The sequence below is a fragment of the Ascaphus truei genome, chromosome 3, assembly GCF_040206685.1.
Source record: "Ascaphus truei isolate aAscTru1 chromosome 3, aAscTru1.hap1, whole genome shotgun sequence".
NCBI lineage: Eukaryota > Metazoa > Chordata > Amphibia > Anura > Ascaphidae > Ascaphus > Ascaphus truei.
Genome location: NC_134485.1, coordinates 388,383,995 through 388,398,429, shown reverse-complemented (window position 1 = coordinate 388,398,429; position 14,435 = coordinate 388,383,995). Strand labels below are relative to the sequence as shown.

Sequence of the window (14,435 nt, the reverse complement as noted above, 5' to 3'; positions counted from 1 at the left end):
TATATGTATGTATGTATGTATGTATGTATGTATGTATGTGACTTTTGTTTCCATTTCACAAATACTCCAAACAATAACTTTTTAGTTCATATAACTATTAATATGTGTAGCCATCTATCCTCTTGGCTACTAATCTGCCCTGCCTCACATAAAACCTGGTACCAGTGCAGGCTGTGTTAGGGTTAATCTGGGGTTTCCCCTGCAGTAAGCAGCTCCATTGAGTGACAAGAGGGGGGGGGGGGTCGGGGTTGGGGGCTAGGCTCTGTGTTCTGCCTAATCAGGAGCTTAAACTTGGGTCCCTCCCCCTGTGTACATAAGGGACTGCAGAGTCTAAATTGGGTGGTTCTGTTCTGGCAGAGTTCTGAGTTGCAGTTGGAGGTGTGGAGCCAGGGCTCTGGTTCACCTTCCTTCCCATCCCTCAGGGGAGTGGGATACTACCCCTTATTCCATCAGGGAATAAGGGAGCTAAGGATAGACCTTTGGAGCCTCAAGCTCCTTGGGTTGATTCCAGGGACACGTTGAAGAAGAGTACCTGTTGTATGCTGTATGCTGCTATGGAAAAATAAAGAGTTGTTCCTGTTTTATACTCCTGCCTGAGAGTGCAGTTAATCAGGGGGTGTACCAGAGGGTTTTCCTGCAGGGACTGCACCCAGTTCTGCTGGGGCTGCGGGGAAAGGAGGCGCTGCACCAAGTAAAGAACTGAGCAGAACCCTAAAGCCTCTCCTGTTCGTTCCCACTACCACCGGCAGACACTCAATATCCTGTAAGCCTAGCAGGTGAGCAGCACAAGAACACCAGGTAACAGTGAAATCTCCAAGAAGGTGGGGAAAAACCTGTTACATATGCAATTATTAACATCTACAGTACCTTTGAAAAAATAAGCTGTTCCTTTTTCTGCAACCTCATAAGCAGCATCCACATTTGACATGAGCTGTGGAAATGAACTTGCGATAGAACTGGGCCTGATGTTGGAAAGTTGGGTCTGTCTCCTCCAGAAGGTTCTGATAGGAAATAAAACATCGAAAGAAAACAAAGCGTAATTAAGTTTACATCTTGTTTTATGGCACTGTATGTATTGTGTATGGTTTAAATTAGCTCAAAGTTTTTAAGCAGGCCCTTATACAGTATGTATGTTTTACACCTAAATTCAGCTATGTTTCTGTAGGGGGAAAAAAGTGCCAGAATCCTAAGCAAAGAATAACTCATTTATATTTAACCAGAGAAGAGATAAATGAGCATCTACTGAAGTGGCTATTCAGACACTTGAGATCATGTTCATACTACATTCATGATGAAATTAGATATGTATTCTTTCCTAATTCCTTCCCAAATTACATGAGCTTTTTTGCATTTCCATGCTACTTTGTGTATCACACTCATTAACATCTGTATATCCAGTCTTACAAGGATGCTATTTTTGTATAAATAAGACATGCTTCAGCTTCATTTGTAAAACATCTGCTTGGGGAAGGTACCTGTGTTGTCCTGAAAGCTTGCACTCTTTATAATCACATGTTAGCTATTAAAGGTATCACTTCTACCTTACATTTCCATATGTATTGCACAGGCTAACACTCTACCATCCCCTATTTGTGACGAGTCCCTGGAACTTTTTTTTTTTTTTTACCTGTCCTTGAAGAATAAAAATTCATTCCCTAAAACTGTGACAGCATCAAATGACAAGTTTGAGTCACATTGACCTGAATGATTTGGTTTATGTGCTGGCTGTTGGGGTACCGTGCGGTTTACTTTTCCGTATTGCTTTGTTCCTAAAAAAAATAAATGAAAATCTGTCAGTGTTGCAAATATAACAAAAAAAAAAAGAGTAAATCAGATTAAATAACGGATTCATTTTGTTTATTTTTGATCAGATGGGATCAACTCCAAGAGAAGTTAATTTTGATTCAGATTTTTTCTGTTTATACTGTATGTTACGTGCATGTGTTTCTTGCTAACTCCTTTAGACCTGAAAGCATTTATTTGCCATACATTTGTAGTCACTTAGGCACTATAGGGCAGTTGTGTGCAACCATTTTTTAGCTCTGATCCCCAACTTTAAATGTCCGCTACTCGAGACCCCCAACCCCCTTTCACCAGATTATTAAATCAACTATTTACAGTATTGACATCATGAAACAGTTTTTGAATAGGGAACAAATGTCAATGTTCTGCCTCCAATTTATTTTGCATTGATGTTGCATGAAGTCATTGTGTTCTGGTATTTAAAGTACAAGACCCTCTCAAATGTACTCCTCTTCCTCTCAGAGAATGTACAAAGTGCCTCTTTTCTTAAATACCTCAGCCCCCAAGATTACTGCAACACTCGGAACCATGCCATATATTCCCTAATTTAGGCTTGAGCTCATAAAGAATTGAAAAATCTATAGAGCTGTTCAATTAGTCAGTTTTGTATAATTATATTCCACCAATATAAGGAATAGAAGAATTAATATTTCTTTACTATGGCAGGAACTTGCGCCATCTTTTATTTGCAATTTTAAAACTAATACATAACTTTATATAATCATATGATGATTTATTAATTTATTTAATTTTTTTTTTAAATAAATTTTGCTTTGTAAATTGGATTCAGCTTAAAAGTGGTCCAGGTGTTGATTTTATAGAACTATATTCTTATACCAATCAGTGCCTTATTTTTATTCCTGTACAAAGATAAATATACAGTATAGCAAATATTTAAATAATCCATCTTTTTGGATCTACATTTTTAATTTGTGAATCTAAAACTTACTATGAATAAAATAGGGTATATTTATACGGTCTTTGACATTTTTCCCGCGATGTCCGCTCCAGCGCCGACCGCCGTCCGCCACGCGCCCAACAAGCCAGGTCTGCCACGCCAGATTGCCCGCTCCGACAACTGCATATTTAACTGTCCTGTGTGGAACCGCTACAAGGCCTAGACCGGCCACTCTGACCCGCCATCTTTAAATGTCCCGTGAGACATTTAAAGATGGCGCGTCAGAGCGACCTGTCTAGGCAATGTAGCAGTCCCGTTCGGGATAGTTAGACATGCAGTTGTCAGACCTGGCTTGGCTTGTTAGGTCAGGTCGGTTGCGCGGCAGACTGGATATCATGGTGAAGTATCCCATGGAAAGCTACCCTGTAGGGAAGTGTCCCCGCGGTGGAATGCCTGTGACGTTCGTGGCAAAACTTCCCATTCTGATCTTTATATTCATAACGAAATTTGAATATTGCTACTAAACTTATATATGTTGCACACTATTCTCTGTTATTGTCACATGCAAGCTTTTTCCAGTGTGCTGGTAGCAATATGTTTTACCAGCTGATTGTTGATATTATCTGGGAAAAGATACATTACCAAAACATTTACTATAACTCCAAATTGTATAAATCATTATTTACTGGTAATAAGGGTTGTTAAATCTTGGACAATATTCTTTTGTGGACCAGCCTATTTTTAACTTGTATACAATTTAAAAAAAAAAAAAATTACCTGCATCTAATCCTCAATGTATATGAATGTGCATAAATAAAATGCATTATATGAAATAAACTGAGGTACTAGAACAAACACAAAACCAATATGATCACAAGGAAGAGAAAATGGGACTCCATCCAGCACACTGAAAATAATAATAATAAGTGTGTGTAAATATATATTTTTATAATATATATATATATATATATATATATATATATATATATAGTCAGATAAGGCAGTTGGCACTCCAATAGGTGCTGGTAAGCCACAGGTGCACATCCCATATAGAGAATGTAGTTATACGTTACCGTTCCAAGGATTGGTAAACAAGAGACAGCACTCAATGTTGAAAATCAAAGTGTATTAGTGAAAGCAAAAATACATCCAGAAACCCAACGTTTCGGTCCTACAGAATGGGACCTTCCTCAGGGGGATACAAAGTATCCCCCTGAGGAAGGTCCCATTCTGTAGGACCGAAACGTTGGGTTTCTGGATGTATTTTTGCTTTCACTAATACACTTTGATTTTCAACATTGAGTGCTGTCTCTTGTTTACCAATCCTTGGAACGGTAACGTATAACTATATATATATATATATATATATATATATATATATATATATATATATATATATATATACAGTATGTGTGTATATACTGTACAGCCATAAAAGGATGAACACACTGTCAAAACCTGATAGTAAAATAACACCATATTTTTTGCAAAAAAATCACATACACATATGAAAAATGCATAAATTATCCCTTATCTAAAATTAATACTGTTTCATGACTCTATAGATACAGCCCTTACATCATGCGCAGAATAACCCCGCGATACACAGAGCAGATAAGTATACCATATGCACTAAGGAAAATTCCACAAATGACCTAATAATACATATATTATAACAAAATGTAGAGAACACTCTGTGATCACGATGGTAAAAAAATCGCAAATGTCCATTCTCAATCCTAATGCTCACACAGAAACGTTATAGCAGCTGGTAAAGAACGAGGTAATTCATGACCGGTATACATGTAAAGAGAATATCCCACTCATTAAGCATATATCTTTAAGCAGCTCTACATTACATGGAAATGATTGTAATGGGATGTTTGGCGATGCGACCAAACAGCCTCTGGCGCTCCACCGCCGCTGGGCACCTTGTTGCTTGAAATTTGGTTGCGACCCTGATGCCATCTTTAAACGTCTCATGTCGCACATGTAAAAGTGTCTGCCCGGGACATGGACATGAGCGGCGGCTGCGCGTTATGGGACTTTTAAACATCGGGCCAGGCAAAATTGCAAGCGGTGAGGTGTCTGGTGGAGAGATGTGGTGCCGGTGGAGCACCAGGGTCGGATTGATCGGGACCAAACGTCGTAGACTGATAGGGCTGGGCTTTTCCCTAATATCAACTCTAAGGCTGCGGCCAGGCTGGGAGCATGCGCGCTGGTGCTCCAGCACCGTGACGTCATGCGCTCTGCTTGGCCGTGTGATTCCTGGCCAGCTAGTTGTGCGTGTGTTTGGGGGGTGCGGCCATGACGTCACGGAGCTGGTTCACCCCCAATGGGTGAACCGCACACGTGACGTGGCAGCGAGCGGCAGAAACAAATGTACTTGTTACTGCTCTCATGGGCCGTGCTCTCATGGGCACGTGCACGCTCACGCTGGCCACACACATTGTAGTAATGTGTTTCATCGTGGCGAGCACAAGCGCGCACACCCGCTCAGCGTCACCCTGGCCGCAGCCTTACAGTCACAATATTGCCACAGAAAATTACAGAGTAATAAAAGGAGCTTTCATCGAAATTATTTACTGAGAATGTAACATCAGTTTTCTATCTTTTCAGGAATACACACACTTCTCTTGCATAATGTGCATCACTTTAGGTAGAATTTTTGTACGTACCACTCATATCGTTGGTGCTCTATAGTTCATCAAACAAAGTGCCAGAAATAATCCTTGGCATATGGAGTTCTATAACTGGCAGAGCAGAGCATAATATGAAGCTGTCCAGAATCCTTTCACTTATTTATTCCCATGGAGGATGCAGTATTATCAATGAGACTGATAATTTTGTTGAAACAGCACAATGCTTTCTTCTGCTGCAAAGGGTCACATCCAGCATTGACTCTATCCAAGGATCAAGAAGGAATGAAGCTGTTGCATTTCAGACAGTTGTTTGGTATGTTATGATTCTATTTACAGTACATCTATACTAAGGGCCAAGGACAGCTTTCCCGGGGCCCAAGACTAGAGTTTCCACTGGGGCCCACCACCCCTTGTTGGCGGCCTTCCGAGAACTACCTTCTCACACACCTCGCTCTCTCACTCCCCTCTCACACTCTCCATCACCATTTCCTTCCTCCTCCCTCATCCATCCCTCTCTTACACCACTATCTCTCAAACTCCCCCCTCATCCTGTCCAACACCCATACACAATAACCCCCCCTCCCCAATATACACACAAACTCCCCAAATACACCCACACACAGACACCTTGGTGGGTAAGGGGCTTGCAGTATGGTGTAAGGGGGTTATGGGCTTGGTGCATGTAGGCATACCTGGGGCCCTTGGATGGGCCTGCTGGAGCAACATGGTTGCTGCACAGGGAGGCCCACCAATGGGCTTGGGGAAGGGAGAGACATATGGGAGGTATCTAGCAAGGAGGAGGGCCCTTAAGTCCTGCAGGTGGGAAGGGAGGGACAGATGGGGGGCAGCAGCTGGAAAAGGGGAGGGCCCTTCTTGCCTGCAGAGAGTAAACTGTAGTAATGCCAGCAGGGAGGCCGGTCCCCTGGACTGGCCCGGCCTGGGACAGAAATCCGTGCTGTACCTGCTGTACCTGTACCTGCTGTCTATACTGGTTATGGAATATCGCATGCTCTACAGCTGTAATTACATTTCTGTGAGCTCATTCGGATGGATTCTTTTTGAGAATGAACATTTGCGATTAGTGTTCCCTACATTTTATTATGATATACAGTATGTATTATTAGGTTATTTGGTGAATTTTCCTTAGTGCGTGTAGTATATATCTGTTCCATGTATAGAAGGGTTATGCTGCATGATGAAAGGTTGTATTTATAGAGTCATGAAATAGTAGTATTTTTAGATAAGGGGTAATTTATGATTTTTTTTATATACACACGTGTATATAGTGATGCCCAGACCACGTTGCAGTCTCTTTTGTCCCAATTTATGGCCGGAAACACTGGATAAAGTTTAACTGCAGGGGTTTTTTTTTAACAGGGATTAAATCATATACGAGTCCCACCATCCCTTTAAGAAAAAACAAATAATAGAAAATAAACACCTATTCCCTTTAGGGAAAGCCAACTACACTGTAGCTTTTGCCTTCACTAGTTGGATGGCCAGCTATGCTGGTTCCCACCCTCAAAACATGCCCGGGCATATGCAACAATCTACATAGTCTTTACACACGGCAATAACAAAGGGTTTTTTGCTTATCTGTTTGTAAGTCCTCCAGAGAATGCTTCCATGCTTCAGCACAGCCTTGTTGTCCTTTCTTCTTAGGGAAACTCAACCCCACTTGAGCCCAGAGAAACTCCTTTGTAACCAGCTTCCGCAGCAGGGGAGCACTTCTATCTTTTTGAGAATGGACATTTGCGATTAGTGTTCCCTACATTTTAATATGATATATGTATTATTAGGTTATTTGGGGAATTTTACTTAGTGCGTGTAGTATATATCTGTTCCATGTATAGAAGGGTTATGCTGCATGATGAAAGGTTGTATCTATAGAGTCATGAAATAGTAGTATTTTTAGATAAGGGGTAATTTATGATTTGGATCAATAAGTAAGTATAGATATAGGATAAAGTATCTGTTGTCTAAATTTAGCATAGGTTGAACTTGATGGACCTACGTCTTTTTCCAACCTCATCTACTATGTAATTATGTAACTATCTCCCCCCTTCTCTGGGGAAAACAGTCTCTCAGCACAGCAGCACTTCCTTGTTAACTCAAGGAGTCTGATTAACTCCATCAGTTAGCAGCTGCTGCTGGCTTCTCTTTGAGGAATGAACTCTCTGTGGACTGGAAAGCACACTTACTTCACTGTTCCAGCCCCTAGAGGACAGTGATGGTATCACTATATATATATATACACACACACACACACACACACACACATACACACACGAAGAGCGCAAGCTCCATAGCACAGATCAATAAAAAATGTGTTTTTAATAAAAACAAGGTAAACATGACTACTTACAATTGTAGCTAGGACTTGCACATGTAGGACATGGGTACAGAGCCAGAGAAGGAACAGGTCCCAGAGTATACTCAAATCTTGCTGGCTCCAAGAATAAACAGTCCACACATGAAGAGACCCTACGCATTTCGTCGCGTCATAGCACTGCAACTTCATCAGGGGTTGGTATAGTGGGACTGCTAGCCCTTATATAGTCCACAGCAAGATTTGCATACACTCTGGGACCTGTTCCTGTGAGTGGTGGAACCTTAGATGTGGATCTATTGACACAGCTGAGTTTTTGCTCTTACTTCACCTATAGGCTCTGTAAATATTATATATATATATATATATATATATATATATATATATATATCTATCGGAAATAGCCGTGTTAGTCCAGTTGCTGACCTGAGGAAGAGAGGAACACTCTCGAAAGCTTTTCCTATGAAATCAGTTATTGGTCAAAATAAGAATATCTATCTATCTATCTATCTATCTATCTATCTATCTATCTATCTATCTATCTATCTATCTATCTATCTATCTATCTATATTTTATATATATATTTTATTTATATATATATATAAATTTGTAACATCGCCGGAAGAAGAGATCAGTGTATCTCGAAAGCTCGCACAAATAAAAGCATTTCGTTAGCCACAGAACGGTATCATCTATTTATTTTTTTATTTTTTTGATTTTATATATATATATATATATTTATATATATATATATATATATATATATATATATATATATATAATTACATTTTAAGTTATGGTGGGTGAAAAAGGCAACAAAAACCCTCCACCGTTAGCATAGCCAATAAAGAATATTACTTGTGAGCACATTCACATGTCTTAGACAGGTCTGCACCCCTGCCTTTCAACCATTATCACCTAGCATACAATGCTCCCACTGCAGCAAGGGATTCTGGGAAATGACATGCAGATGAGCACACAATGTGTCACCTTTTGCCTGGAATATCCATACACATGGAGCCCATTTAAGCTGATGCATCGCCGTTCACACAGCTTTTAAGCACAGCATGGAACTAGCAAAGCAAGTCAAAACCACTCACAGACATGTTTCAATCTTGATGGGTATCATCAGTGTGAGGTTGGTTTATACTTACTTTGCAACATTTGTGGGCTGGGTAGGTTTACCATTACATTTTACGTTATGGTGGGTGAAAAAGGTTTTTGTTGCCTTTATCACCCACCCTCATATTTACCCCACAGGTATGAACATCAGCCACAGAATACACTGGTAGCAGCACATTTCCTAGAGAGGGATGGGAAGAGGGCCACACACGCACACGCACATATATATATATATACTTAGATTGTAAGCTCTTCAGGGCAGTTACTCCTTTTCCTATTGCTTTATATCTGAAGTGCTTATTCCCATTGTGTTATAATATTATGTCTCATGTACTGTAAAGTGCTATGTGCCTGGATGGCAATATATAAATAAAGATATATATATTTTTATATATATATATATATATATATATATATATATATATATATATATATATATATATATATATATATATATATATATATACAGTATATATATATATATATATATATATATATATATATATATATATATATACAGTATATATATATATATATATATATATATATATATATATATATATATATATATATATATATATATATATATATATATATATAAAATCTAAAAATGTTGAATGTTCAACACAGTCACTTTATCTCTTCCTGGTGTTCATATTTTGACCTTATTTTGCTAATCAATGTATTCAATATACCATACAATGCTTGTATCCCCTTTACATCATCTTTAGGAAGGCGGAATCCAATAGGGTGTTGGTATTTGTAGGTTGGATACATCAATGCAGAAGGATCACTTGAATGTCCAAGGCCTAAGGCATGGCCAAATTCATGAGCAGCAACAGTGAATAAATTAAAGCCTGCAAAATGAATAACAAATATCAGGTTAATTGGCTAAATAACATACCACGCAACACTTTTATGATTATTTTAGGTACGTACCATGGGCTCCTGTTGTCCATCTTTCAGCATTGTCAAAATGAGTGTCACCCCCGAGCCCTTCGCCTGGAGCAAAAGCATGTGCCAAAGTTCCACGAGGGCCATCAAAGGGATAGGAATCCCCGTGATCTTAAAATTAAAAATAGGAACTCATTTTGTTTAGTACATATGACAAGAAACAGATATGTTTCATTTATTTACAACCATATTACCATTTGTATCTGGTTTGCAACATCTACCACAAAGAAGAATCTGTGCCAAAGCTCAAACTGAGTCCGAAATGATGAACCAGCTGTGCTTGATTGTGTGTACCAATTCTGTATTTTTGTTGACTCACGTTTAGTTGTACAAATTGTTTAATGTCGTGGGCAAAAGCTCTAAGGAATCCACATAAGTGGATAGGAGGCCTAGGCAGCGGCATAGCTAGACATGTGTGGGCCCATTATGAGTGAACATATTCTGTAGATTCAGAGGTTGGTGGCGTGTTGGTGGCCCTGCGAGCCTCTTTTACACCTCCTCACTCTCCTCTATTCACCCCTCTATCCTCATGTATTTCTCTCCTGTGCTCTTACACCCCCTCCCTCACTCTTCTACACTACCCCCTTTTTCCTCTCACACTCTTCCCCCCCCCTCCCGGCTATCACTCCCCCCCCTCCACATTCAATTCAGCTCCCCCAATCATCCCCTCCTCGCATTCATTTCCCCCTCCACCCCATGGCCACACACACACACTTTCCCCACACACACATACTACTGTTCAATACCCCCCACCCCATTTCCCCCTTCACAATATACAAATTAGAATAACCACCTACACTATAATAACCTTTCCGCCCCCCCCCCCTGCCCCACACACCTGCACAGTAACTTCTTCTATTAATACAGTTAACTATAGACAACTGTGTAAATAATGGCACAAACTATTAAAAAAATGTGCTAATAAAAAGATTGTTATCGCGTGTTACCTCCGGATACCTTAAGAATACCCCCAGTGTTCTATGCTTCCCTCCTCAAGCCATTCGTCCAGAACACCTTCTCTCCTCCTACCCTTCCCCCTCCTAAACCGTTCTTGGTGGATGGTCAGGAGGAATTTGAAGTAAGCCAAATATTGGATTCCCGTAGATCCTGTGGCGGGCTACAGTACTTGGTCCATTGCAAGGGTTATGGACCCGAGGAAAATTGGATGAGGTCCAGGGATGTCCATGCCTCCAACCTGGTCCGTGCATTTCATCGGAAATTTCCTGCCAAACCGTCTTAGATTGCCCGGAGGTCTCTCCTCAAAAGGAGGGTGCTGTAAGGATTCCGCTTGATCAGTGCCAGGTTTTCACTTCGGTCCAGGTTTTCTGTCTCTCCTGCCCTTTCTGCTCTATGTGGCCATTTTGGGTACTGGCAGCCTGCTTTATAAGGCTGCAGTTGCCATAGGGAGTCGCCGATCAAATTTCTGTGTGTTTGCAGCTCCTGTCGGTCTTTGCAGTTATGCCTTATCCTCTTGCTTGTCTTGAATTCCTGTTGCAGACCCCAGACCGTGACCTCACTGCCTTCTGCCTGCCCTGACCTCCACTTGCTTCCTCAACTTTTCACCTCTGCCGCTAACCCCCGACCTCTGCCTGTCCCCTGGACTTTGGAACTCTGCCACCAGCCCTGACCCCTGCTTCCATACCGACTGTATATAATATATACCCTGCTCATTTTTGTAACTGTATTTGTAAACATGTATTATTTGTCTTAACTCTGTGTCCAGGACACACTTGAAAACGAGAGGTAACTCTCAATGTATTACTTCCTGGTAAAATATTTTATAAATAAATAAATAAATAAATGACTACGGATACTCTTACAGGACTCTGGGTTGTGGTCGGTTTATTTGTATCCGTACCTAAGCCCTGCGGGTCTGCCTCCTGATTTGAGACGAGCACTGTCACAGACACACAGCACACTGACAGACACTGCATCACAAAAAGCACACAGCACACACTGACAGAGCAAACGGTAACTGACAAATGTACACACAAAGACACACAGCATACTGACACACTGACAGACTGAAACACACATATCAAATTGACACACAAATACATGCACAGCAAACTGACACAAACACACAAACATACACACAACAAACTGACACACAAATACACACAGCATTCCTTCCCACAGCAGCACATATTAACCCATCCCCCTGATGTCACAGAGAGCAGGGACGGGCAGAGCTCTGCAGCCCTCTGCCTCAGTTCCACACCCAGCCTCTGCTGCCTGCTCTCTGACTGTAAGCTATCCTGGCTCTCCCCCCCCTGTCGGCGAGAAGGCCCACCAAGAGCTCGGGCCCCTGGGCTTAACCCGGGCTGCTTGGGCTATAGCTACTCCCCTGGGCCTAAATGCACTAAACTCTGTTAAACTACTGAACGTCCCATTGAAACTAATGCTGTGTCGACAAAGGACAATAATGTTGTAATTTTTCTTCTGTAAATCTGAACAGAGCATGACATTAACTATAATGGACATTAGGGATAATAACATGCAGATGATATGTAAATTAGGTGTTGTCATACTATTTCCTCCCCTATGCATTAAAGTCTGTTAACGGTAACATGGGGACCTAACATAAATTAAATCAGCGCTACACTTGGTGTTATTCCAACCCAGACCATAAATGGATCCTTTGCAGTTTCTGGATGGGTGGAATACCACAGTTAGGCTTGATTTAAATAACACACCATTATTTCTCAACATTATTTCTGTATCCTATCCACTCCAGCAAACCACTCCAAAAAGCACTCCAAAAACCCTTTTTTAGCATCTGGATAGGAGTAACAACGAAACTGACATAACATAACAATATTGGAAGATTGCAAAACATTATCCAACAAAACGTGACTTTAACCCAATTCTAATGAGATGTACTGTAGTACGGCCGTTATTTTTGCATATAGTTTGCTTTGTGGATAAAGTGTTAACTCAGGGAACATAACATCTGTTTCTGTTTTAGGCAATGTCAAGCTTAGTGCCTCTCCCCCTAAGAATTAAATGTCCACTGGGTGCTCCTTTGTATGTCAATACCCAGAATCCTTGTCTGCAGCTTAATCACTGTACAACATGGAAAATGGGGTCAATAAAAACAGGTTTGCGGATCTGTGGAAGACACGTCACTTTCTTTCCCACCATAAACTAATTGTGTGTCAGGCTAAAAGAGCTTAAAAAAATAATATAGTTTTCACTTCATCAACTGAATTTTATTGTACCTCCTGCTTCAAAGGAAATCATTATATCTGCTTCTCCTTGGCTTATTTTGACAAAATTCAATGGGGCAGCGTCACTCCAGGCTTTCAAGCCCATCTCCACGGCTCTATCAACATCTGGTTTACTGAGGCTGGAAGTGTAGTTAGCAATTCTAAGAAAGAATATAGTGTCACGATTATCAGATTTTCAATAGCTATATTTGAACATGGATTACTTCTTTATACTTTCAGGCTTGAAAACATTAGATGACTTTAGAGTACAGAAAGTCGAGGATTTTGTAATTAATATTTTACAAAACAAGAATGACAAATAAGCTTGAAATTCATCAAACCTCGATTATATTTTTTTACCATCATACTTTTTTTGTGCGTAAAGTTGCTTTATCAAACAATACCAGTCATGTGTATGGTGAAACATATTGAATACAAATATTTTCCCTATATATCATTGACAATGTACATTGTATAACTGTACATATAACTTTTACAGGCATAATAAGTCCCTGCACCATAGAGATAACAATCTAACTTCTGCATCTGAGGCACAGGCTACAGTTACTTGGCTAAGGTCACTAGGAGAGCTGACCATGTGATTCAAACCAGGATCACACACTTCAAAAGCAGTGTTCTTACCAATAAGCTACTCCTTCGTTTGTGTGCTAGTGTAAACTTGTACTTTGCTCAGTATAGAGAGTAATTACCTGTATGTTAAAGTACTTTTTTGCCATTTGGGCTCTCCTGGAAAGAGATGATAATTTGCCACATCCGGTATGCCACATCGTGGTTTCTTCATCACTGTGATGGTGGAATAATCTAACTTTCCAGTAACTTGAAGACCAAAGAATGTCTGCATTTTTTTTACCTTACTTGACATAGAGATATCACCAGCGACCATCTCAGCCATGTGTAATTGTCCATGGTTGCTGTAATATTTATCAAGATATTTCTGAAATTGAGAAGGGGATTATCAGGTTATTTCAGTTGAATACTTTCAAAGCTATTTTACTAATAAAGAAATAGGAACATGTCCTGGAGCTTATTTGAAATGTACATTTATTCTGAAGCAAATTGTAAAAAAATCGATCTGACAGTTACAAATCTGTGTAAAACTGTAGAAATTCCTAACCTCAAGTGAACATTTTGATTTGTCATCTAAACAAATATAATGTATTATTAAATAAGTGAAGCATTCTAAACCTTAGTGGCTAACAAGTTTGCCACACTTCCAATTGAGATGTAACTCAAGTGACCTCATAAACTCTTTTAGCTTCAAATCCTTTAAAAAGGAGAAAGGTATAGAGGGATTTTTTTTTATTTGTCTGGATCAATATAAATCTTAATATATAAAATCGAAAGGTTGGTACTAGCTGCGGTGAATCTGATTGGTCCGTGGCCACCCCGACTCTCATTGGCCAAGAGGTACGCCCCACTGTGACACACCTCCCACATGACTCTCATTGGACAAAAG

The 14,435-nt window shown here is 40.1% G+C and overlaps 1 protein-coding gene across 1 annotated transcript in view; it reads right to left on the bottom strand.

The window, feature by feature from the left end:
• Window positions 1-13,904, bottom strand: part of LOC142490308 (matrix metalloproteinase-20-like) — a 35,271-nt gene extending 21,367 nt beyond the window's left edge. Inside the window, exons 1-8 of the mRNA XM_075592421.1 lie at window positions 13,669-13,904; window positions 12,971-13,119; window positions 9,735-9,860; window positions 9,491-9,652; window positions 7,926-7,933; window positions 5,751-5,781; window positions 1,628-1,748; window positions 868-1,001 (exon numbers count right to left, since the gene is read on the bottom strand). Coding sequence (XP_075448536.1) covers window positions 868-1,001; window positions 1,628-1,748; window positions 5,751-5,781; window positions 7,926-7,933; window positions 9,491-9,652; window positions 9,735-9,860; window positions 12,971-13,119; window positions 13,669-13,871 — 934 coding nt within the window. The 5' untranslated portion in view covers window positions 13,872-13,904. The remainder of the gene's footprint in view (window positions 1-867; window positions 1,002-1,627; window positions 1,749-5,750; window positions 5,782-7,925; window positions 7,934-9,490; window positions 9,653-9,734; window positions 9,861-12,970; window positions 13,120-13,668) is intronic.
• Between the last annotated feature and the right edge of the window lie 531 nt (window positions 13,905-14,435).